This window comes from Conger conger, chromosome 6 (assembly GCF_963514075.1).
Source record: "Conger conger chromosome 6, fConCon1.1, whole genome shotgun sequence".
In the NCBI taxonomy this organism is placed as follows: domain Eukaryota; kingdom Metazoa; phylum Chordata; class Actinopteri; order Anguilliformes; family Congridae; genus Conger; species Conger conger.
Window position 1 is genome coordinate 53394794 of NC_083765.1, and position 24313 is coordinate 53419106.

Below are 24313 nucleotides of genomic sequence, written 5' to 3' on the forward strand. Positions count from 1 at the left end.
AATTGCCAAAAGAATACAGGCTAAGCATCCAAGTTTTAAACGAACAAAAACCGGATAAAAGCGCCTATGGCTAAGAAACCATAACCATAGCTATGCGGCCACAATTAGCCCATCAGAAATGTAGCCTATAGGTCTCGCAGCTTTGCTTCCATCTCCTCAAGAGCATGCGGCATGAGGGTGTCCCGCACAGTGTTGTAGCAGGAGGGTGTGTAGCCTGGCTGGGCCACGCTGGCAAAGTGTCGCATCCCTTCTCGTTCTCCTTTACTCAGGGGTTCATAGTCCATGTAGATCATTTAAAAAAAGGCTGTGTCCAGTTCCTTCTTTCTCGTCCTAGATATGGTTGGGGCTCTGGCTGCAGTGAAGATACTTTTAAATGCCTCACTTTTTTTTCTGTTGTTGCTGCTGCTGCATTTCTTTCTCTATGAAATACAATTTCATGAACAGCGATAAGTAAATAAAATAAAAAAAAATCGTATTAGGCCTACTTTGAATGGCAAAACTAATTTATTTTATTTGTATTATTAGACTTGATATGAAGCATATTCAAATTGCTCACATTTTTCTTTGCTCTGCGTGTGTTCGCGTAGCACACGCTAATGTTTCCGCGAAATGTGTGTTCTTAGATTCCAAAATGAATCTTTACTCACTGAAATAATGTCACCACATGGTTGTTCTTGCTCTATATTGTTGGTATCTAGTTGTTTGGTAGGAATAGTGCACTATTCTGACTTAACTGACTAAACTGACTTATCAGTTTCCTTTCTAAAATATTTTGCAAACTCCATCTCCAGCAACGAGCTTACAATGGCCAATTTTTGAAGTTTAACGGTCTTGGTTGTATAAGGAAGAAATGCTGGGTGGATTTGGGCATGCCTCAGACTCGTGGTGTGAGCGGTATCGGAGCGAAATTGGAGCGAAACAGAGCGGCCCCTCCGGCCTCTAAATTAAAAAGCGCTCCGCACACGAGTGAATATTCAGTAGAGGGGGCAGGGGGTGAGAATGCACTGCGGGGCGTGGCCTACCTGCCATCATCTTCTGGGCCTCGTAGGGTTCCATGTAACCATCGTTCTCCGTGGCCTTCTCTGTGGAACCCTGGGTTCCGCCAGCCTGCTCGGCATCGAAGGGGTCTGCATAGTCCTCAAGGATGACAAGCTGAGAAAGAGAGGGAGGGAGAGAGAGAGCAAGAGGGGGGGATTTAGTCTGAACTACTGATGAACGGAACTCAGCTGGACAGACACACTCCTTTCTGGGTGAGGGATACACAGCTCTGGCTCAGACTGCCCGTTTCAGAACAAACCCAGGAAAGCTAGGGTGGAGGAGCGAATGAGAACGACAAGAGGAGGGGCAGAGAAGAAGAGGGTAAGAAGGGAGGAGTGGAGGGAAGGAGGGAAGGAGAGAAGTAGAGGTGAGAGTGGTGGAGAAAAGCCCTAAGTACATGAAGCTCACCAAGCCCTCTCCTAACATCATAACCACTTAGCTTATCCACATACTTCAAAAAGACGTTGCAGCCATACTCTCCTATCAATATTGCCTAAACTGATGATGCCTTTTCCAATTATACATTTGCAGATAATTTCTGGCTCCCAGATAAAATCCAGAAAGAGAATAGAACCAGTTAGACAAAAAAAGAGTTGTCAATATAAACAGAATTACAGAAATATATTGAGCTGGTAGAAAGAAAACCAAAAGGCAGGCTTTCATTCAGACATTCCATTCTGAGAATGTGCAATAAAATAATGTTCTAGTACCCAGATTAGTTCAGAATTATAACCATCATATCTACATTCACTGAATTGCATAGCAAATTAAAGCAGAAACTAACACAGTAACATGCTGTCTTTGAGCAAAATTCCATCACAATTAATATTTTACAGTATATCCACACTCGCAAGGGGCATTTCTAGGGAGAATAACTAATAATAATGAACTATTAAAGTGATCTCTGTCTGTATTATAAGATATACAGGCAATGCTCTTATCACCATCCAAGCAGGCATGTTTTAATGCAAGGCATTTCTACTTTTTAATTGACACAAACAAAATCAATACAGTTTTGAATAGGATGTGACAGATGCCCGATTAATAAGCGATACAGACATACATTTAAAAAAAAAAAAATAATAATAATAATAATAATATGGAACATCTGTGACCCAGTGAAGTTGTTGGGTTGATTCGAGAGTAGGATGTGGAAAGGTTACAAACAAGCTGCAAACGCGCTCCGTTTTCCATAAAGCCCATTTGGCCTTTTGGACTGTTGGAGTGCTTCCGAACGAGCGTGGGAGCAGTGAGGCAGAGCCGGTCGATCCGCAGCACGACCGTGGGGACAGAACATTTGGACCGCGGATATGGAGGATGCTCTCTCTCGCTCTGCTCTCTCGCGGGAGTTTTTAAAAGGCTGCCACCTCGACGAAGTGGAGCGAGAACCAGCTGGAGACAGCGCAAATGTTTTTTTTGGGGACGAGCAGAGCGCGGGCCCCCGAGGAGGAAAAAAGAATGCGGAAATCTCAGAAAACTTTTGGCAGAAGAACGTCACTGGATTCCTCTAAAAAGAAACCTCTAATTAAGAGGGGCAGGAAAGGGAGAGAGCGAGAAAGACAGAGAAGGAAAAAAAAAGAAAAACATAGTTTGAGAGGGAGAAAGAAGGTGAAAAAAAGGTGGGCGCTACTCTTGCTGAGAGTTATACCTGTAACGGGGTGAGGGTTGATTTGACTAAGCAGGGGTCAATATCCCCTGGAGCAATGTAGAGTTAAGGGCCTTGCTCGAGGGCCCAACAGCTGCACTGATCTTATTGCGGCTACACTGTGGTGAGAATCACCAACCTTCCAGGTCCCAGCCAAGTAATGTAGCCACTAGGCTATAGGCTACCCCTTGTTTCCATGGTGAGCTCATCGCTTCTGCGAGAAGAAAAAGACTGGGACAGGAGTGTCTGGGTCCTGCTCCTATCTGGTTCCCCCTCCCTGGCCCAGGCCACCTCCCCTTCTCTCCCCCAAATATACTGTACCTCCATCCCCCCCACCCCCTAAACAAAGGCTAGGGTGCACCTCATAAACTACCAGCAGCAGGTGGAACATCAAAAACTGGGAATGAGACAGGTATGAGACTGCCAAAGGGAGGGACCTAATATAACTGCCAATGAGGTGGCTTTCACCAAATGCCAAGGGGCAGGACCCAATAAGCAACCACTTGGCCAGAGATTTAAACCTGCTAATGACCAGGATTCCACATGCCAGTGGACCTCACAAACTGCCAAAAAGCCCACCAATAATAGCCTGCCGATTTTTTGGGCGATAAGTCCAGAATCACATGCCCACGCACCCTCAACTCCCAACACATGTGAACTTAATGATGCTACATACCTTGGTTTCATCATCATCATGAAATGCACTGGCTCTCCTGTTCAGCTAATTAGACAGTGAGTTAACTAAACAAACGTGGAATAGCCAAAGGACAATTCAGCCTGCACATTTGTTTCAGAAGTAAAACCCTCTCCTTTCATTACAAGGCACTCAGCAGGAAAGCCGGGTCATAGCCTTGAATAGTGAACAAAACTGAAATACCTTCACAAAACCACATCATTCTCAATAGGCCTAATGGACAAATTAGACGGGCTTAGAAGAGCCGTTCAAATTGAGCAAGCTAAATGCAAAAAGTTTGTACAGGCTTTTCTACCCAATTACTATGACAATTTTAGCACAGTATAATTGTAGTGCTTTGCCTTTTTACTTAAAAGGGAATAGATCCAATTTCTTTTGTGCCACAAATGTAAGTACCCCACACACAGCTTTCATTAACTAAAGCCACTCACATTTTAAGTGTTTTAGCACCAGATCCCAACCCAAAAAATTCTAAAACCACAGCAATACCTATTCCAGCAATCTCTGCTAGGGGTTTCTTATTTCTTACTATGGTTTGCATAGTTTACAGCTTGTTCAGGATAACAATTCAGCAGTTAAAGGTAATGTTTTAACCCTCATATTATGTTAACATTTTATGACCGCTTTTATGTTTGGGGTCAAATTGACCACAGCAGTTTGAACTGACACAAAATTATTGTAATAGAAAGATTTTTATACTTTGTGTGTTGCCTTCTTATTGTCTCGCAAATTACTAGTCTTTTCTTAATCTGTGAGAAACATCTCCTTTTAGAGCCTGAGGTAAGTGAACGTTTGACACTTGCATGGGAAAGTGTCACCAGAATTATCTCAGATATTATCTCTTTGGATAAAAATGGTTGTACATTTTCTTACATTTCATACAGCTGTATGGGGTAAAGGGTAAAGCTGTATAAAATAACATTTAGTTCATGTTTACTGTTTAATCCCACCATATTTTAAAAATAGTACAGTTTAAAGCTGAAAAAAACAAACTTTTTTAACCCTTTGATACACAACATGAGTCAAAAGTGAACCGACGAGTTGTTATTTTTTATATTTGCATAGCTTGTGCATCAAAGGGTTGAGAGATGTCGAACCCTGAATGGGGTCAAATAGACCCCAAACATAATATGCAGGATGAAAGACCGAAACAAACAAAAAAACGTGAGCTTGCAAAGAGAAGAGGAGAGGAGAGGAGCGGAAAAGAAGCAGTCTAACTGGCAACATTCCACACAGTGGGAAATAAACATGTGCGTTTGACCACATGAAGCACGCAGGGTATGTGTGTTCACAGCCATCTGTTTGAGTAACGAGCGGACATTTTGTCATTGAAAAGGGAAGAAGAGGGACTGTTAAAGATCAACCTCACTGCGCCACCAGCAAAAGCCAGCTCAATTCTGCTATAGACACACACTGCGTGTGGGTTTCTGCAGCTCTGCGAAAACAAGGCGGAATCAATTGTATAATAGGCCCGTTTCTACAACGGCATCAAATGCACAGCTTAGCTTCACACTTGTTCTCTAGGACATTTTTGACGACTATATGAGAAGGTATTCCGTAACCCAGTGGGTGTTGAGGTTTTACAGAGTGTCAAAGGGCATCGGATACACAGAACCCATGAGTTTAGTAGCACTGAAGCCTAAGGGCACCTCTCCACTAATGCTGGAATAGTTGTCACTGCTGTCCCAATGTCATAAGAATGAGGGTTTTCCTCACGACTACAGTCATGCGTTGAACTGTTCTTTTTTACCTGTTTAATCCTCCTATTATGTTAAGAGTTTATGGCCGCTTTAAATAAACACCAAATTATCACCTTCTTATCATCTCCAACATGACTAGCCTTTTATCCATAAATATGAAAAATCTGTGAGAAACATCTAATTTTAGAGGTACAGTAAGTGAAAGTTTGGCACCTGTATGGGCAAGTGCCATCAGAATCATCCACAAAGAAATCTGAGATAAAAATGAAAACAGTTGTATATTTTCTGACATTTTATAGTTACACAGGGTCAAAATAAACTGATTCAACATTTGCAAAGTTGGTACAGGTCTTCTGAAAACAAAGCATTATGTTCATTGCATGTTTACTATTTAATCCAACCAAAATAGAACATAAAAAGAACATACAGTATCAAGATTTTAAAAGCTGAACTGGTTTCAAGCAAAATAGGAGGGTTAAGGGAAGCCATTCAAAACTGACAGGGGAATTCTGGAGTACGGCAGCACGGACAGCGTTGGTGGGGTGTGAAGACAGCATAGGTTCTGTATGTTTCAGAGTTATCATCTTCATCATTATCGTCATGAACACGTGAACCGTTTTCACCTTCACCATCATCACCTGCTTCATCACTGGCCTCAGCGCCACCAGACCGGGGTCAAATACGTCATGGTTTCGGATTTAAATGCGGTTGGTGTTTTATTCAGCAGGGTGAGCTTGTCTGGTGTATTGGAACCTATAAAATACAATCAAACAGTGAGACCTCAATAGAGATCAAGATCATTGGAGCACAGAAAACTGTTTGAATCCGAAATTATTCCGTATTTGATTCGGTAAATGAACTGAGAGCAGGGAGCGTGCAGCATCCGTGCCATTGTTCAAAACGAATCGCTGGCCTTCCAGGATTTTGCAGTTGCCGCCTTAGAGGCCTGCAAGGATTTATTTTCAGCACGACACTTTCTGCCTGCCCTCTCCCCACAGAGCCGGTGAAAGAACATTCTCAATTACTCCACTCCGGTCCCGTAGAGTCTCAGCCTCCCCATGTCTTACATTTGCCAGCCCATAGATTGACCTGCGATCGTTTTGGAAAGACATTGGGGCTGTTTAATATGCATTACAGTTCTTAGGGAATGAATTCGATTTCAAAATGGATCCCAGTTAACTGGGTGCATTAGCTAAGAGGGGGGAAAAAAACGTAACAGGCACCTGCCATTCCAGCTCAGCGTTCCGCTCAGTTAGCGAAGCCGCGATGATTAAAATTCGATTGTCTGCCAGACGTCCATTAAGGCAGCGTGAATCTACCTCCCCACACACCCGCACACACACACACACACAACATCACAGGAGAACGAATCTAGCAGGCAATTAACATTTAAAGCAGCAGACTTGGAAAAATTTACAATCTGTATCTCAATTTTATGTAATAGTTGCTAGTTAGTCATTGGCACCGGTTTGATCCCAGAGCCCATCACATTCCACATTCCATGCATTCCACAAATCCACATTCCATCCTTCATATTAACCCCTTGAAGAGTAGGCCTTTTGGAATGTTTTATTTAGAATTCCAAGTTAGTGTTCCAGACCTCTGATTTCCACTACCAGTCGCGATTGTTGCATCAGCATTAGAATATTCTCCAGAATAGGAACATTCTAATTATTTATCCATATTTGTGATCTTACACCTTCAAGGGCTAAAGTGCCTGATCTGCATCATTCCATACATAACTACTACTTCAATCATTAAAGGCAAGGTATGATCGTTGTCACCAGCAATTATCACATTCGATGGTCGGTCGCAGTTTTCGACTTTTAGTTTATACTAGAACGACGGACAATTTCATGTTGATCGTCATCAACTAGCTTCCATGTCATGAGCTTACACATCGGTGTCGTGTTCTTAGTTTATACTTTTTCTGAGTGACAGTGCTCAAAAATCAAAGTCCAGAGATAATAGACATTAGTAACAATAGACAATATAGCGATATCCATACATCACCTAACTATGAACTGGTTGAAATCCACAAAATGGCGGCTCTCCCTCTGGCCCTCCTTCAAGTCACAACCTCCAAACCGACCTCAGAGGCAAGGCGGCCGGGGAAGAATGCTTGCCCGCACCATACCCTTAAGAACCCGGGAGGCTGCCAGATAACAATGTGGGCGAAGAACGAAGAGAGGAGGAGGGGGGGGAGGAAGAAAAAAAAAAAGATGACATTTGTGATTTATGTTTCACGCCACTGGGGGATTTCAGTCCAGGATAACCCAATACGACCGCAGGCTTAGCAGCTCTATTGCATTATGGGGTTTCAAAGGGCTTTTTTTGTGTGGCTGTTGCTCTTGTTCTTTAATAAAAAAGCCGGCTATCGGAACGGATGAAAGCCGTCTCAGAGTCAGGCATAAACAGCTGCAGCAGGTGCCAAATCGAAAATGAAAACAGGGCTAACCCCCCCCCCCCCCCGCCCCTCCGGAGCAGCGTCCATGGAGACGGGGCACATCTGAACAGCTTTTCCAAAAATGGTTGATAAGCAAAACATAAAGAAAACAGGTGCCAAGTCCTCTCTGGCTGCACTAAGCCTCGAAAGTACATCCAGGCCCCGTACTGAGGGAAAAGAAACACCTCAGTAGTTATTATTATTTAATTATGCTACATATTATATTATTATATCATTATACAAAGGGCAGCACCCCAGAGCCCTTGCAATAGGGAAAAGTTGTTATGAAAGTCTTGAGACGCATTTTCCCAAATAGGCGTCTGGTTGTGCGCCGCACAGCTTGACTCCCCCGCCCAGCAGTTCGTCACGGGTGGACTCATTTCCGGTGCTAATGCAGGCTAGTGTGGTTGCGTGTTAAGTACAAAGACAACAGCAGCGACGCAGTTTTTATTAGGCTAACCTCTGTGGGGAAACGGTAAGCTCTTGCTCATAATGGTGGGAGACCAGTCCTTGTGGTTCAAAATATTATTCCCTGGTACAATCTACCAGGAATAAACTGGGTCTCAACCAAGATTTATAGGCACTCGATGGCTACACAAAAAGTCACATAAGTCACAGAGCTAATGTAACGATTCTGCCGCAGGTTAAATGTGCAATAAGTCTCAGACAAAAAAAAACGAATAAATAAAAAGTGCATCTCTAAAGAAAAGCATATTTGTCTTTGTGTGAATTCATCAGTTAGCTTTGCTTTTAGTCTTATTAAAGGCTGTCTAATTCAATATTCCCGGTTATGGCTTGCCAATAATATTGCAGCAAAAGCAACGGATAAAAAACAATCGGTAATATGGAGCTGTGGGAACAGTAATTTGGGCCTAAAAGCACATTTACTTTCGAGGCGCCGCTATCTTGTTCAGTTATATATTCAGGCAATTAATTTAACCCACACACGAATGTCACACTGGCAAGATTAAGCACACTCCATTTATTTGTTTGCCGCCATACACTCACCCATACCGTTTTCTCCTTGTTTACGGAGAAGAGCGTCATTATTCAGGCACAGAAGATCCACACACTTTCATTATTAGTGAGAGGAGATTGCATTATTTTGTTACAAAAATGTAAACACAAAGCAAAAGACATTTGTCAAGTAGTAAAAAAAAAGCAAGATGCAATTGCCTTTTATTAAGACCTCCATTCCGGTGGGTGAATGTTTCCCAGGCCCATGTGGGGTGAGTTGTCTCAGCAGTCAGGAAAAAGATTACTCTTTGGAATGAACAGCGAGCATTAGTGGTCAGCCATTGATCGTAATTTGCAATGCAAACAGGGAGAATCTTTTCAAACTGCCTGGGAGTAAAGCCTTGGTGTTTAGGAATTACATGACCATAACAGCCCGGGCAGGCACCGTGTTTCAGTACGGCACGTTGCCATATGGGGTAGATGACAAAAGAGCTGAAGGTAAAGGGAGTTACAGGGAGTAGGGCAGTTCTGAACACCAAGTGGCATGCGTGGTATAATCTGAGATGGTTTTTTGTGGCCATAGCCCCAGTTATCTCTATAGTCAGCAAAAAAGCTGCTGTTTACACTGATTATGATAGCTACAGAAAAGCAAGGTTAGGAGGTAGTATCATGCAAAACATTTCTTGAATCAAAAAAAAAAAAAACATATTTTCACATCAGACACGTGAAAAGGGGCTGAAATACGGACATTGGGACATCTGGTCACCCAAATTACAGGACTCAATGAATGAGATCTCCCAATGAAGACAGGAAATATATTTTAGGTGATGGTGTACCATTGGAAGGAAATACTAAGTAAACCCCAACTAAGAAAATCCGCCCCAACCCTGGTTGAGGCTAATAATCATGTACTGAATGAATTATTTGTTTCCTCACGGCTGACAGTCAATGCAACACAAACATGAATCACTCACATCATTTCCCTCTGACGCAACCATGTTCCCTGAAAGAGCAAAGCTTTTCCATACCAGATCAACATCTTCTTTATACACGATAGATTAAGCACTGGGATACATCCGATCAAATGCAGCTTCCTTTTCTGATCTTGGTTTCGCGTGAGATTCCTGAGCTCTTGAAGTTGAGAGTTATATAAAGTAGAGAATGTATGGATTGAAAGTCAGTACCTTTTTAACAGGCCTACTCCTACATTCACACTTGAACCAGGGCTGTCAGTTTCCCTTAAAATGCTTTTTTAATATTCTTTATAACTTTATGTAAAGCTGTGAATCAGTATGCACATGTTTAACAGGTTTGTTTCGCACGATGGTTTCTTGGTGTTCAGCAGGCATTACATGTGTGAACAGAGAAAATGCAGTCATGCCTGGCTGTTTAGATGCAGGTGCCCCTGACTTGGTTATTTCAGTGGGCCAGTTATCACGTTATCATGCAATATCTAATCACCATTTTGCAAATACTCAAACAACTGTCTGTTGAATCTTCACATTAGCTGCATGGAATCAAAAACACTTTCCAAAGATTAATTCCTGGATTTTCAGGATAGATGAGATTCTCACTGACGGTGTATTGCAGTTTTCAGCCATGAGCTAGTGTTGGCTGACACACTTGTAAACAAACAGCGACTACCGTGAAAAAAATTATCACAGCAGCGAGATTACACAAGCAGCATGTTAAGCTGGTGAGAAAGTTTAAAGGCACACAAATTAAAATATGGAGCTGTTGTTTGCACACTGAAGTCAGTATAGTTTTTTTGACCTTTGAATTATGTTTGAATTGTGCAATTTGTTCCAACAACCCAAACACTGACAGACACACAGTCAATTTATGGACACACACACACTGTTCTGTATTAGCTCTGACATCTTATTCTCGACTTCAAACACTCAAATCTGAGAGGAAGCAGAAAAGGAAATTGAATGCTGTCAAATGTATCCTCAAGTGCTCAGGCTAAAGTGTTATGGAAAGCACAGTTGGTTCGACTTAAAACAAACAAACAAAACAAAAATAGACTTCAGATTTCAGAGAGAAGGCTGGATTATACAAAACTAAAAACCACAGAGTATTGTGCTCTAGTGGGGTGAGCGAGGGAGCTTGGAGAAAAACAACAGGAGGTATGGACCAATGGAAAGACGGAAGAAGAGGAGCAAATAGTTTAATGAGTCTTCGACTCAGATAGTCTCCGTCTAGGGTCCCTACGACGACCAATCCTGCTATCTTGTCTCGGTCACCCTGATAACAGATAGAGGCAGGGTCCGGTATCATGCAGTCATCTTTTGACTGCTTCCCTGCTATGCCAACTTGACCAACTTAAAAACTGAGCTTGGTCAAGCTGGTCACAAGCTGGTATCGCTGGGTAGGAGCGGATCAGAAAGGCCAAGCTGATCATGAAGCTGATCACAAATCACTAGCAGGTATGAACTAGTCAACCAGCTAGTGCTGCTAGCTTGAGCTGGTCAAACCATGTCAAGCTGGGAGCTTGTCTGAACTGGTCAACCAGCTAAACGATGTCCAGCTGGGAGCTGGTCTGAACTGGTCAACCAGCTACCAGCTGCTCCAAAACCTAGCTTGAGCTTGTTTTTCCCACATGACCGAGTTGGGGAAAGGGGGGGATTCACTTCAGTCTAGCCTCCAAGTGCCTGGTGAGAACCTGATTCCTCAGCAAAATACTTTTCAAAAAACTAGGCACGAAAAAAAAGGAAGTTTCTCATTTACTAAATTCAGCGGTCACAAAAAAAGAAAAGAACAATCTAACCAAAGCTCCCAGATTTTCAAGTGGCGAGTACAGGCTTGCCCGCCGAAAAGGGAATGTCGCCAAGTTGTAAACACTTCCTGCCAGGAAGGGAGCACTTCCTTAATCCAGAAACAGCCCTCTCGGCCTTTATGTTTGGCATAAAGCTTCTGCCTGCCTTTCTACCCCAGGCCTGATCCCCTGATAGACGGAGGCCTGCTCTTTGAAATGACGTGAAACAACTCTAACCGTGGCCCAGCAGGCGAGAGCACCTGCAGCTTACACTAATGGTTACCTTTAGACACGTTTGTAGCTAATAAGCCTTTCTCTGTAGCTACTTAAACTTCCTGTTCTTATCTGCATGAAATACAGACAGAATTTGCCTGTCATATCAAAGCCCGCACTGGTATTTTCCTTTAACTTCTGTTTTGTATACAATTAATAAACTGTTTGAACTTGGGCTGTGTATGCCATAAACACAGCCAGGATAATATAGGATTACATTATATAATAAAATATTCCCATATGCTTCAAACAGATTAGATCCCCCCGAGACTGAAATGAGAGGGAAGCAGAAGAGAGGGATCACGACTATAATACTGCAGTTAGGGTGTAGCTTAGTCAGTTTTAACATTTAAGTTACAGCGTGTACTGTGTGTAGGCTTAAAACTGCACACATTCATACAATCCTGCTTTGACTCTGAATGACCCAAGCCTTAGCAGAGTGGCAGTTAAGAATAACAAGCTCCTGATCCCTCCTCCGACACCAACAGACGTCCTTCCTCCAGGACGGGGAGAGTGGAGTCTGCAGTGGGAATGTGAAGGTGAACCAGGGCTTCAGCCCACCCAAGGACCATTACATTACATTACATTACTGGCATTTGGCAGATGCTGTTATCCAGAGCGACGTAAAGTTGATTAGACTAAGCAGGAGACAATCCTCTCCTGGAGCAATGCAGGGTTAAGGGCCTTGCACAAGGGCCCAATGGCTGTGCGGATCTTATTGTGGCTACACCGGGATTAGAGCCACTGACCTTGCGTGTCCCAGTCATTTATATTACATCACATTACATTATTGGCATTTGGCAGACGCTCTTATCCAGAGCGACGTACAACAAAGTAACCTTTGTTACCTTAACCACTATGCTACAGGCTGCCCATAGCTGGACCATAGCTGCTCAGAGCAGCCAAAATTACAAAAATTGTCACTGTCTAAATAATTATGGACCAGGCAGTATGAGCTCTTGAAGTTGAAAGTTGTAAAAAGTGAAGAATTTATGTTGAGGTGAGGCAGGGCTTCAGCCCACTCAAGGACCATAGCTGCTCAGAGCAGTTTAAAGGGTAGGTCTGCTCAGCATGGGGCTAATAGAAACATCAGGTATCCAGCAGCTAAAACGGATAACAAGATATTCTACGGACCCAGCAGACACTCAGCTTCCTACACTTACGTCTGAAAGCTCCACCAGCCATTTGGGGACAAAGCATCCCACTCAGGCACAATTTAGGACTACAAGTTCGTTAAGGAGCTGAACCAGGGACAATACTGGTGCGATGTGTGTTCTGTACTGTCATACGGCAGCAGAAACTTGTGTTACAAATCAGGACATCCTGTCAGGGAGGAGAGAGGAGGGCAGGAACACAGGAGTTGACAGTCTGGTTAGTTGAATCTGTGGTAGCCCAAGCGGTAGGCTTAGAGGCCTGTGGTCCTCGTGGCATATGGGAGAAAGTATGAATTCTTCTGCGCTGTGTCCGCAAGGTCATTCCCGCATTTTAAACACTGGTGGGAAGAAACAAGAAACATAAAACAGTATTCGGGAATCCAGGGTTAGTCTTGGGAAAGGAAGACTGACAATTATGGGTGTAAACTAGAGTTCTGTGTACTCAGAGTAAAGAGTTCCAAGTTTTTACCATGGAAGCAGTTAAAAATACCCGGGGGGGGGTTTGTGGGGGGGGGGGGGGCTACACATACTTACCCAGGGTGGCACAAGCCTCAAGGCTCAATTTGTTTCCTTTTAACCAGCCTGTGATGCTCTGTCTTCCCAGCAGACCTTCCTTTGGGTGGCGTTTCAGTTGGTCATTAAAATAAACCGTGTCATATGTCTATGGCTTCTCCAAACGCAGTTACCAACATTTAGAATTTTTACTGCAAAAAATACCTACTAAATTTAGAATGATGGCGCACAGCTTAGTGACTCAGGAGAACAACCTCGGGTTACATACTGTGGGGGTATTTTTTATTCAATTTTTTTTTTTTTTATTGAGCAAGAACTACAGAGATGACACAGATTACACAGGCATACTGCAATTTGTTTCACTGATTTCTAAAGATAATTCCACCACTGCAGTGACGGCCTTAGAACATGACGCACAAGGCAGCGCCGCGCAAATTTCCCTTTTCCTACCGTGGCATGTCTGTGCTACACTTCCCGGCAAAATTCCTTTCTCCTGTCCTGCAGCCTTCCCTGCCTGGATGACATCACCCAGATCCTGAGGCTGGCTGTAAACAACGTGGCCAGATTTGGCATGGACCGAGCAAACGCCCAAATTCCTTCCTCCTGCGAGGATGTCCAGAGTTCCTGGATTTAAAACGCGATGTAGACGTGTGCTAACAAGCTGACCTCGAAAGCAGCAGGGAGGGAGGCCTCCACCAACAGAAAGCAGTGAATCACTCGAAACGCAACTTCCATTATAACCTGTGAGGAGAACACCCATTTTAGGGCTGCCTGCACTTTCTGGCACCCTCACATAGAGTCTGTGTATCTGCCCTGCTGAAAAGAACAGCTCAAGCTAGGTTTTGAAACAGCTGGCAGCTGGTTGGCCAGTTCAGATCAGCTCCCAGATCGAGACTGTTTAGCTGGTTGACCAGTTCAGACCAGCTCCCAGCTTGTCATGCTTTGACCAGCTCAAGCTATGTTTTGAAACAGCTGGTAGCTGGTTGACCAGCTCATACCCAGCTAGACCAGCTCTATTTTACAGCAGGGCGTTTTTTGTTGAGTTGTCCCAACTTTCGTCAGGGCGGACATTCAGTGGCTTGGATATTTAGCAAGTAATGGATTGGGAACTGGAGACACAAGATAAAACTTTACAGCAAGAGGCTATAAAGCCAGAACATTCAAACGCTCTAAAATTTTAAATTGACTGTGCTGCCTTGTAAAAAAAAAAATACTGTGGATACCAGAAATACTTGAAAGATGTATGGCATTCCTGAATGCTAGAGAATATAATCTGATAGCTTCTTATACACAAAGTACCGGCAGGGTGACGTCAAGCATTGCAATCGCATGCCTAAGACACTGAAAAAGACTATAATCACACCAATAACAACAAGTCAGGGCTGTATTGAGGAGCATTCCACACAGTCCTTACAGTAGGTCTACACTATGCTTTATGATTAGACACAAGAGCTGGTCACAGGGGGTTTGCTAAAGTACGAAAATTCAGATAAAACATATGAGAGAATATCTGGAGGAAAGTTAATTATGGTTGACACACACAGATTTCACCCACCACTGTTACCCATTTATCCAAAGCATATCCAATGATGTCATGAAGGTGGTTGAACAGCAGATTTGCACAAACCTTATAGTTTATAGCTTTCTGATGATGGAACCAGTTCCTTAAACACGATACCACATAAATAAAAACTTTCTTTCCTAACAAAGGATCCAGGTGCAAAATTCGGTGTATTTCTTAAGGATTCAAATACTTTTCTGCATTTGACTGAGAAGTCCGATACAAGCTTGCCTGGTGTATTGCAACAAATGAAATAATCCCAAAAGTGTTAACCCTGCCCACCTGCTCCTCAAAGCAGTCTGAAATGCACCTGGCAGGATCAACAGAGTGCAGAAATGTATTTGGATTCTAAAACAAATAGCATTCAAACCCAGGTCTGTTTTCAAATGTTTGCCAGTTGCCAGAGCAGTCTTGGGTTGGGGCTCACATTCTGAAAAGGCTCAAGTTGGCGTGCGGTCAGTGTGTGTCAGAGTGCACGCATCACTGCCTGTTTAACCGATCTTTCCCGCCCGGCACAGAACCCCAAACCGTACTCCGTAAATTGCACAGCACAGGCTCAATTTTGGGAAGGAAATAAAACTTGGTGAGCCACATAAACCCTGCTTTTCTCTGCATTTTCTTCTCAGCCGCTGCAGAAACAGCGGGAACAAAGGCTAGTTCTCCGCATTAACCTGCTTACGTAAACCTGCTCCCCCTCAAGCACGGGACTGCTTGTTTGCAGATATTGTGTAACCTGGCTTTGACAGGTCATGGGGAAGTGGAGAGCCAAGGACGGTTCTCGTGTTGTTTTTACGGTTCATATTCAACAAAACAGGTTATTAATTCTGACAGGATACTGACAGAGGGGTCTAACAGTATCGAAACAGATTTACTGTATATTGCATAACAGTACTGAAATAGATGTGCTGTATGCTCCAAAACAGTAGATTATCTATGGTTACAAAATCATGTTTAGTTTTGTATATTTAAGCTAATATTGCTACTATAAGTCACTTTACAGTAGCAGCACATACTGTTTTCGCGGTGATGAACGGGGGCACTGCAAAATCAGTGTACCAAAAACATTCCCTCTGAACAATTAATACAAAATATTCCATTTTAAAGACACGTAAGGTGAAATCCAGATTGCAGAGGGCACCAACTACAAATGGCAAAGCCCATTTCAAAACTCTCACAATCTTCCAATAGAAAGCCTATAATTTTCAATACACTCCCAGGTATATAACTATAAGTTACTCGATAACCAGAAAATTAATTACAGAAACATAATCAATGACAGTAGAAAAGAAAAAAGTAAATTAAATAAAGTATTTGATTAAATAGGATATAACAATATACAATGGAAACCATTGTGAGTGCCACAAAGTCAATTCCTTTGAAAACAAACGAGATCAATCCCAGGCGTGATATTAAACTGCACTGGTAAACAGATTGCATGCGAGTGGCTTCAAGCACTGCTGCAGATGAAACCTGATTGGGTGCGTCTGTCCCCTTTGATTCTATTATCCGGGACACAATCCCGACAGTCAAGGTGTAGCAGCTGTTGCTTGCTCCTCGCATACGTTTAGAGAAGATATGAAAAGGACAAACCAGTCTCACATGAATATATAATCTAATGCCTCAGTGCTCTGGCAAGCCGAAAAACAAGACGTGGCAAAAGAAATTGAATTTTGAAAAGAACAAACAGTAAAAAAAAAAAATGAATAAATAAAATTGAAATAGTGCTCTGCCAGATAACAAGCAGACAGAACAGAAGCTTTTTTTATTTTTTTTTAAAAGGGATGAAATGGCCGGTTTTGGGTTGGCTGTTTTCCCTCTGTGAGACGCATTGCTGAACGAGTTTCAGGGGAAATAAGTGCCTTTGGTTTCCATCGAATTCAATCATTCAAAAAGGGGTTTGGGCAGGGGAGTTCCCCCAAATAACCAACAGCAAAATTATTTCAGATAATCAGCCGCCAGGGCTATGTACCAAGCAGAGAAACATCTTGGCCAGGAACAATTAAACAGACACACAAGAAAAATATAAGGAAACACTTAAGATCCCTGAAGGAAATCTGTCAAACAAGCATACTTTCTTTGGCCACAGACTAACAGTGCCAAAGAGAAGACATTACATGACATCATATTCCAATGACTTGGCAGATGCTCTCATCCAGAGTGACATACAGCAGTGGAGAACATCAGTGTTACTCTCAGGGATACAGAAAGACTGACACGGGGTGTCTTTCAACCAACTGGCTTCTTACAGGGATGTTTTATTTAATAGCATAGTTCAATAAAAAAAAAAACATCTCCATGTCAGGTTGAATCTGCTATTCAGAGAAGTGAACAAACCAAACATCAGTGTTACTCTCAGGGATGCAGAAAGACTGACACGATGTGTCTTTCAACCAACTGGCTTCTTACAGGGATGTTTTATTTAATAACATAGTTCAATTAAAAAAAAACATATCAACGTCAGGTGGAATCTGCTATTCCGAGAAGTGAACAAACCAAATAGACGTGCAAGAGCACTTTTTTATTTGCCGCCATCACCAAAATACAGACAGCTTGTTTGTGTTGGTAATATACTGTAATCACTGCTGTGAAATACAAGAGCAAGCAAGATGGGTTGAGAAAACATGGCTTTTCTCACACAACACCCACCACATCCTCTCAGTTTCTCTGCCGGTACAGCTTACCCTCCATAACTACATTGCAAAAAAATATATTATATATATATATATATATATATATATATTCACCTCATTCTGACTCATTTACAGGTGTCGATGTGGGCAGTGGCCTTTATAAGGACACAAACAAAATAGTGTGAAGTGCAGCTTTGCTTTTTTCACATGTCCTCAGTCCTTCTGCAGATCTTTTTTAGATTGGATGGAGAGTTTGCCCTCGATGCATCACTTTCAGAAGTCTTTGAGAACTTTGATCTGTGGGGGGAGTGGGGGAACAAGTGGCAGGAGAGGGAGGCTTTAATTAGCAGTACGGTGGGAAAATAATTGATCATTTCCTCCATTCACTGTACCATGAAGGGCTTGTCATTATAAACAAAATACAAATGAGAAGTAACAACAATAACAATCAAAGCCAATAAAGTTGTTTTTCCCCTCCCGCCACACGCTTGTCGTTTTACGGCTGCCATCGTTCAAAATGTTAAATACCGCCTCTGGGTGGAGCTGTTTTTAAATCGGGATATTAGCCATATCGTGCTACGCATGAAATCAATGACTCACTGGTAAAAGACAGCCACAGGACTAATTCTCTGCACCAGCTGTTCTAACAGCCATGGACCCCCGATAATAAATAATGAACTTCTGAAGCTAACCATCCAACAAAACACTGGACGAACTTATTGGCAGCACAGGCATTAGGTAAGCGCTTATGCAATTAGCATCCACTGCCGAAGTAATTAAAACATCAGTCTGGCTTTGGGGCTAATAGATGACTCGTAGCTTCTCTCCCTCTCTTGTTCTCTGCACCATTCGAAACAGAGTTTGCGGTAACACTTTACTATAGCCCCTAGCTGTAAGGCTGGCATAACACTGTCATATGCATGATATAACAGCTGTCACAAGATGGTATAACAGATGATGTCACTTGATGTCAAATGACAAACGACTGTCATAAAATTCACTGATAAAAGTATGACAGTTTTATATCATTTGACATCAAGTGACATCATCTGTTATGCATTCTTGCGACAGCTGTTAGGTCATGTGCATGACAGTGTTATGTCAGCTTTATGACGAGGGGTTCAAATAAAGTATTACAAAGATAAAGAGTTTGCTTTTTCACACCTGACCAGCCAGTTATGTATTCCTTCAGAAAAGCCTGTATGTCACTTCTGACAATGTGAGGCTTCCATTGCATAATCAAAGATGAACACAGCCAATTACATAATTACATAACACATAATTAACAAATGAAATATTAACAGTGAAACTGTTATCTCTGTAAGTGTCAGTGTGTAGATGGCAGCAGGGTCCTCATGAGAAAAGAAATGTAAGAAATACATTGATCAATGGACTCATGGAAATATAAATAAGTATGAAATCATATTTTAATAAGTTCACATTCTTAATAAGCGCAAATTACTGTATGCTGTAATACATTCCGAGGTACATTTGCGTACATTTAAACCTATGTGTATATTTTTTTCCTTTACAGTGAGCTCCATAATTATTGTGACAAATACATATTTTGTTTTGATTTGGCTCTGTACAGCACAATTTTACATTTTTAATTCACACATGGTGAACGTGCAGTTCCTCAGCTTTTATTAAAGGGAATTCTTATGGATTTTAGGGCACCATAATGCTTGGGACAAATGGCTAAAATGGTCTTTCTGATTAGTCAGATGTGTCCAATTGTTTCCTACAGGTATAAGAGCTTTCAGTATCTAGGCTTTTGGTCGCCTTTGGGGTCTGTTATTGTACCACAGTTGTGCCAAGGAAAATCAAGGCTTACCTTAGGCTCACCAAAATCAACCATTTGGACATCAACATCATTAAGAAGACAGAGAGCACTGGTGAGCTCAGTAATCCCAAAGGCCTGGTAGGCCAAGGATGATCTCTACTATTGATGACTGAATAATTCTCACCATAATGAAGAAAAACATCTGTCAGACAGACTCTTCAGGTGACAGTTGGATGTTTCAGTAACTACTGTCCACAGAAGACCTCACAAACAGAACTACAAAGGCAATACCGCAAGATGTAAACCATGAGTTAGCTGCAAAAACAGAATGGCCAGGATACAGTTTGCTAAGAAGTACCTAACAAAGCCCGCAGAGTTCAACACAATGCCTCCAAGCTCACTGAATAGACAGCAAGACAATCACCCCAAACATACCATAAAGCAACAAAGGAGTTTTTGAAAGCCAAAGACTGCAGCATGCTTGACTGGCCAAGTCACTCATCCAATCTGAATCCAAATGAACACGTTTCATATGCTGAAGAGGAAATGTAAGGCAACTAACCCCCGTAACAAGCAGGAGCTGAAGAAGGATGCAGCAATACACCTGGTAAAGCATCACCAGAGAAGATTCTCAGCACCTGATGATGTATATGGGTCACAGAACTTACCCTTCGCATGCAATGGCTGCTTATCTGACATGGCTTTTTCATAACATTAATATGTCCCCAAAAATATGGAGCTCACTGTATGCTTGTGCCAATTTAAAATATCTGAACATTTGTTCAAACATATGAACACCCAATTTTTCATGTGCAAGGAAAGATGCTGACAGGAATTATTCAAACATCTTAACCAAACTCAAACTTGGCCGTGCATTTTAAAATATGCTCCGCTGTTGATACTCCGCTCAGGTAGTGGCATCAACACCCTTTAAAAAGAAATATCAGTGTGGGCGCCAGGCACATTCAAATGAACACAGTCATGATGGCTGATGGCTGTCGAGATGGCGGATGGCTGTTTGAAATTCCGCCCCCTGATTGCAATCAGAGGACAGAATCATAGAGCCAGGTACCACACTCAGGACCAAAATAATAGCCTCGCTTCCTCTCTCTCTCTCTCTCTCTCTCTTTCTCTCAATTGTACCTACGGCCATATCTCTGCGTCAACAGAACAAATGTTAAAGGAAAACAATCAACTCAGTTTGGGTCTGTTTGCATTTGAGAACTGAGAGGGTAAAATAAGAGGGTAAAATAAGAGGGTTTTAAGAATAATATTTAGTCCTCCTGTTATGTTACTGTACATCTGATAGACCCCCTCTGGTACAGTTGTTTGTCATGGCAACCTCCAGGGCCTGAGGCAGACTCCCAGTCTCTTTGTCAAATTCACTATGAATCACCTAATCGCTGGTTATGCTCAAATTTATTTGAAATTGGGTTCAGTGCATTTTTTTTATTTCAGTTCTGCCCGCTAACACAGAACTCTTTTGTCAATAAGTACTGAAGATCGATTTAAGGCTTTTAGTGTATCCCCAGTTGTATAATTTTTTCTTCAATTTTATATCACAACATCCATATAAATACAGCTAGGTACAGTTTCTGTAACCAGCCCTGACCTTGTGAGTGAGGGGTCAAAACCTTCTGCCCTGATGTACACAGGTGGTTGGATGACGCTCTGTAGTGCCTGGTATTGGTATGTAACCAGATAAATGCACTGAGATTTGCAGGTATATCTGATCCATTGAAGATGAGACTCAACCAAGCCTTTTATAAGCTGAGCGTATTTCTTGAAGAACTTAATAGGTTCATACGTGAGGAATAAAGCAGGCAATATGATATTGAAAGAAGTAATTTTGAGTTTTTTCCCCTTAAAACATTTAAAAAATTGAGCCTGTCTTTCTTACTAAAATGTTTTTGATGCCTTTTGGTTGCATTTATTTGAATGAGTCTTGAGTGAGCAGAAGAATCTGCAAGCATCCCTATGCTGAATCTGGAAAGAGGGGAGAAGGAGGCAGAGAATATGCCATGCCTAATTGACTTTTGAGACCGAAATAATCCCCAATTAACTAGAGGAAGCAGTAATCCTTTTAATTAAACGAGTAGCTGGTTCAGTTGCTCTGGAAAAACAGTTCAGTGTTCAATTTCCCATTGTCTTCATCTGGTGGACTGTTTTAGAAGCTTTTTATTACACAAATGCAAATGTTGCTCAGTCATCAGAATCAACAAGGGGACATAAACAGAAGACGACAGCTGCTCTTCACTTCGAGAACATAACAACAGCATGGAGTACTACTACCCTTATGTTTGCTTTTTAAGAGATAAAAAGGTTGCAGTAGCATGGAACGACCTTGTAATTCTATGAGACTGCAAACACTAAAGTTCTTCTGAAAATACATCTTAAAAAACTGTCCTGCTCTATGTCTGCTCCAAGAAATCAGAGCACTCCTGACTTTTTTACCTCAAAAAGCACTTCTTGGCTTTAACCACGGCACACACCTTCAGCACCCCACTAACTCCACCCCTGAAGCAGCAGAGGCAACAGGGGCAGGACGTAAGGTGCCATGGAATCGCTTCATTGGTGGAATGTGATGAAACTTACTGCAGACGGCCAATCGAGTGGCATATGCCCGGCAGCACTCAAACAACATTCCACACTCAAGTTCCTCCTCCGTTCAAACTGCTCCGGTCAACTCCGACACACAGGAGTCGAGCACACGAACACCGGTGAAGCAACTCCCGTCTGCCGATTAGCAACAGAGCGGAGAGTTATACAGATAGGGTGTTGCCTATGTTGGGCAATACTTCAGCACTCCCACTCGTATTTGTGCAGTACTTGTGTGCTCTTTCTCCTGACTTTCCAAATGGATGTATTGGAAAGGTTGTACTACACTGTGTGGAAAACACAGAATAATCCATAGAACTGTATCCACAGAACCAACAGAAAGCGTTTAGATATCACAGATGTCACAATGCTCAGTTCACATGTAGATATGCATATAAAAAAAAATGAACAAAACCAACAGAATATAATTCGTTGAGCAATTAATTATGTGCTTATAGGATTTTCAACACCTGTCTGCAAACATCTCGTTGTTCTAGATGTTTGGTCAAGACAGGTTAGCTTTTGCTGAAATTCTATCGAAAAAAAAAAATTGCAATATGTACTACAAGGGTAACATGAACACATTTAATGCATAAAAAGGAAGACATACAGCATTATTGTACAGCACCAGAACCAATTAACTTCTGTGTGGTGAAAGGTAAATGGCATCAGCAGGTCTGCAGCCACTACACCAATTAACACTGACCTTATATTACATTAATTGGATTAAGGAAAGCTGAGAAGTAAAAATAGACATTTTGTCTGCAAGACTGCAAGGCCACACATCCGACATACATTCCAAGACTCCAGAGCCTACACTATCAAATATGCATGTCAAATGACAAAACACATTTCCTAATATGAAAATTACTACGAAGAAAATTTCCATTAATATTTCCTTGAAGGAATATCACTGCCGAAAACTACAGAAAAACGCCTGAAGTAAAGCTTGACAGGTGCTTGGCTGCTGTCAACATTTAATCTAGAAATCAATTTAATCATAATGGAGGGGGTAATGGTGGACTATGAGCATTGACCACATTTTAAGAAGAGCTCACCTGAAGAAATACCTGTAAATGCCATATATCTGTGACTGTACTCTCTGTAATATCCATTTGACCTACAGCTCATCGAATGCAGGAATCATAGAAATGGTGTCTGAAGCATAAACCGCTTTGAACATCAGGCTTGAACATAATAATCACATTATTATTATTATTATTATTATTATTATTATTATTATTATTACTATTATTATTATTAGAACTGTGCTGAATGTCATCGTGTTTCTCTGAATGAAAAGTTGCTTCCCAGTGCAGGGAAGTGAGTCATGGCACATAGGCCCAGAATGGGTTTAATGTCTATTTCCCCATTATATACTGTCTTAAAGCTTCGAAATTTGTTTATTTTTGTAGATCATGGACGAACTTGGTTATTTAAAAAAATATGGGAATATGTAATAGCTATGTGTGTCAATTGTGTTCGGAACATGGTCTGGTGTCAATGCGGAATGTCAGTCATTATCGGATGTAAGTGTGCGCTGTCTAGCGCGGATTTGTGTCTACTGTTAAGGGGGATAATTAAATAACTTGTTCTGCCGGTTCTTACGTTATCCGGTTGGCAAACGAATATGTTCAGGCAGCGTGGATATGAACAAGCTTTTTTTTCAGTACAGTAGCTATATTCCCCAAAAACATTTGTCAACGCTTTATCAACTGTTGCAGTTTTAAGAGGTTAATTTAAAGTTCAGAAAAATCTGGGGGGAAAAGTTAGGCCACCATCGTTTCCAATATTCATGGTGTAATTTGTATATTGTCTACTAGGAAGTTGTCTCTCAAAAGGTGCCATTACCTTTTCTTGCTTGTTGTCCTGTTCTACGGGAGGTGAAGAGGGAGATTTCACGTTCCCCGCAGAAACAGCTGGCGGTGATATAATGTTCGTGCCAGTCGTAGGGTTGCCTTTCTCGATCGTGTCCACCTTAATAAGCCGGTGCTTCGGGGATACGTATTTTATGTCCGGCGACCCCACAGAACTCATGCCTGTTGAGAATGAAATGTTTCCGCCTCCCGTGTAAGGGTCCTCGAAGTCCAATTCCTTCTGTAGTTTGTAGGCAGCTAGAATGTCCGGTTGAGCTGGGCTTGGGTAGTGTGAAGTCGCCCCAGAGCTTTGCTGATGGTACCCTGGCGTTCCGGGCACAGTGGGGTGACAGTGTCTGTAGTCCGGTTTTGGGGGAGCCGGTGGTGGCGCCTTGGTGGTTTTGAATCCCAGGTGTTCCTTGAACCATTTGGCCATGCTGCCAGTGCATTGCTCACAAGTCAGTTTTAATATTTCGTTCCACTTTTCCGGCCGAGGTCCTCTTTCCGCGCGGTTGTGAGTCCTCGGCTCTCCCCGACTTTCTGCCGCCTGTTTCTCCAGCTCAAATTCCGTCCGTGTACTCTGCGCTGACGAAGAGCGCAGAGCCCGAACCCCTCAGTGCTGTTCTACCTCTGTCCCTATCGCACTGACGGGGAGACCGCTCTGCACTCGAACTCCTCTGAGCAATACGCGAAAGCAGGCATCTGGC

At 42.2% G+C, this 24313-nt stretch overlaps 1 protein-coding gene across 1 annotated transcript; it reads right to left on the reverse strand.

Annotated features, from left to right (window-relative positions):
- zgc:158464 (uncharacterized protein LOC791139 homolog) lies at positions 1-24313 on the reverse strand. Its single transcript, XM_061247103.1, has 3 exons — positions 23602-24313; positions 1023-1152; positions 1-419 (listed from the first exon to the last, which is right to left on the reverse strand). The coding sequence occupies exons 1-3, from the start codon at positions 24040-24042 to the stop codon at positions 379-381; spliced, it is 612 nt and encodes a 203-aa protein (XP_061103087.1). The 5' UTR covers positions 24043-24313; the 3' UTR covers positions 1-378.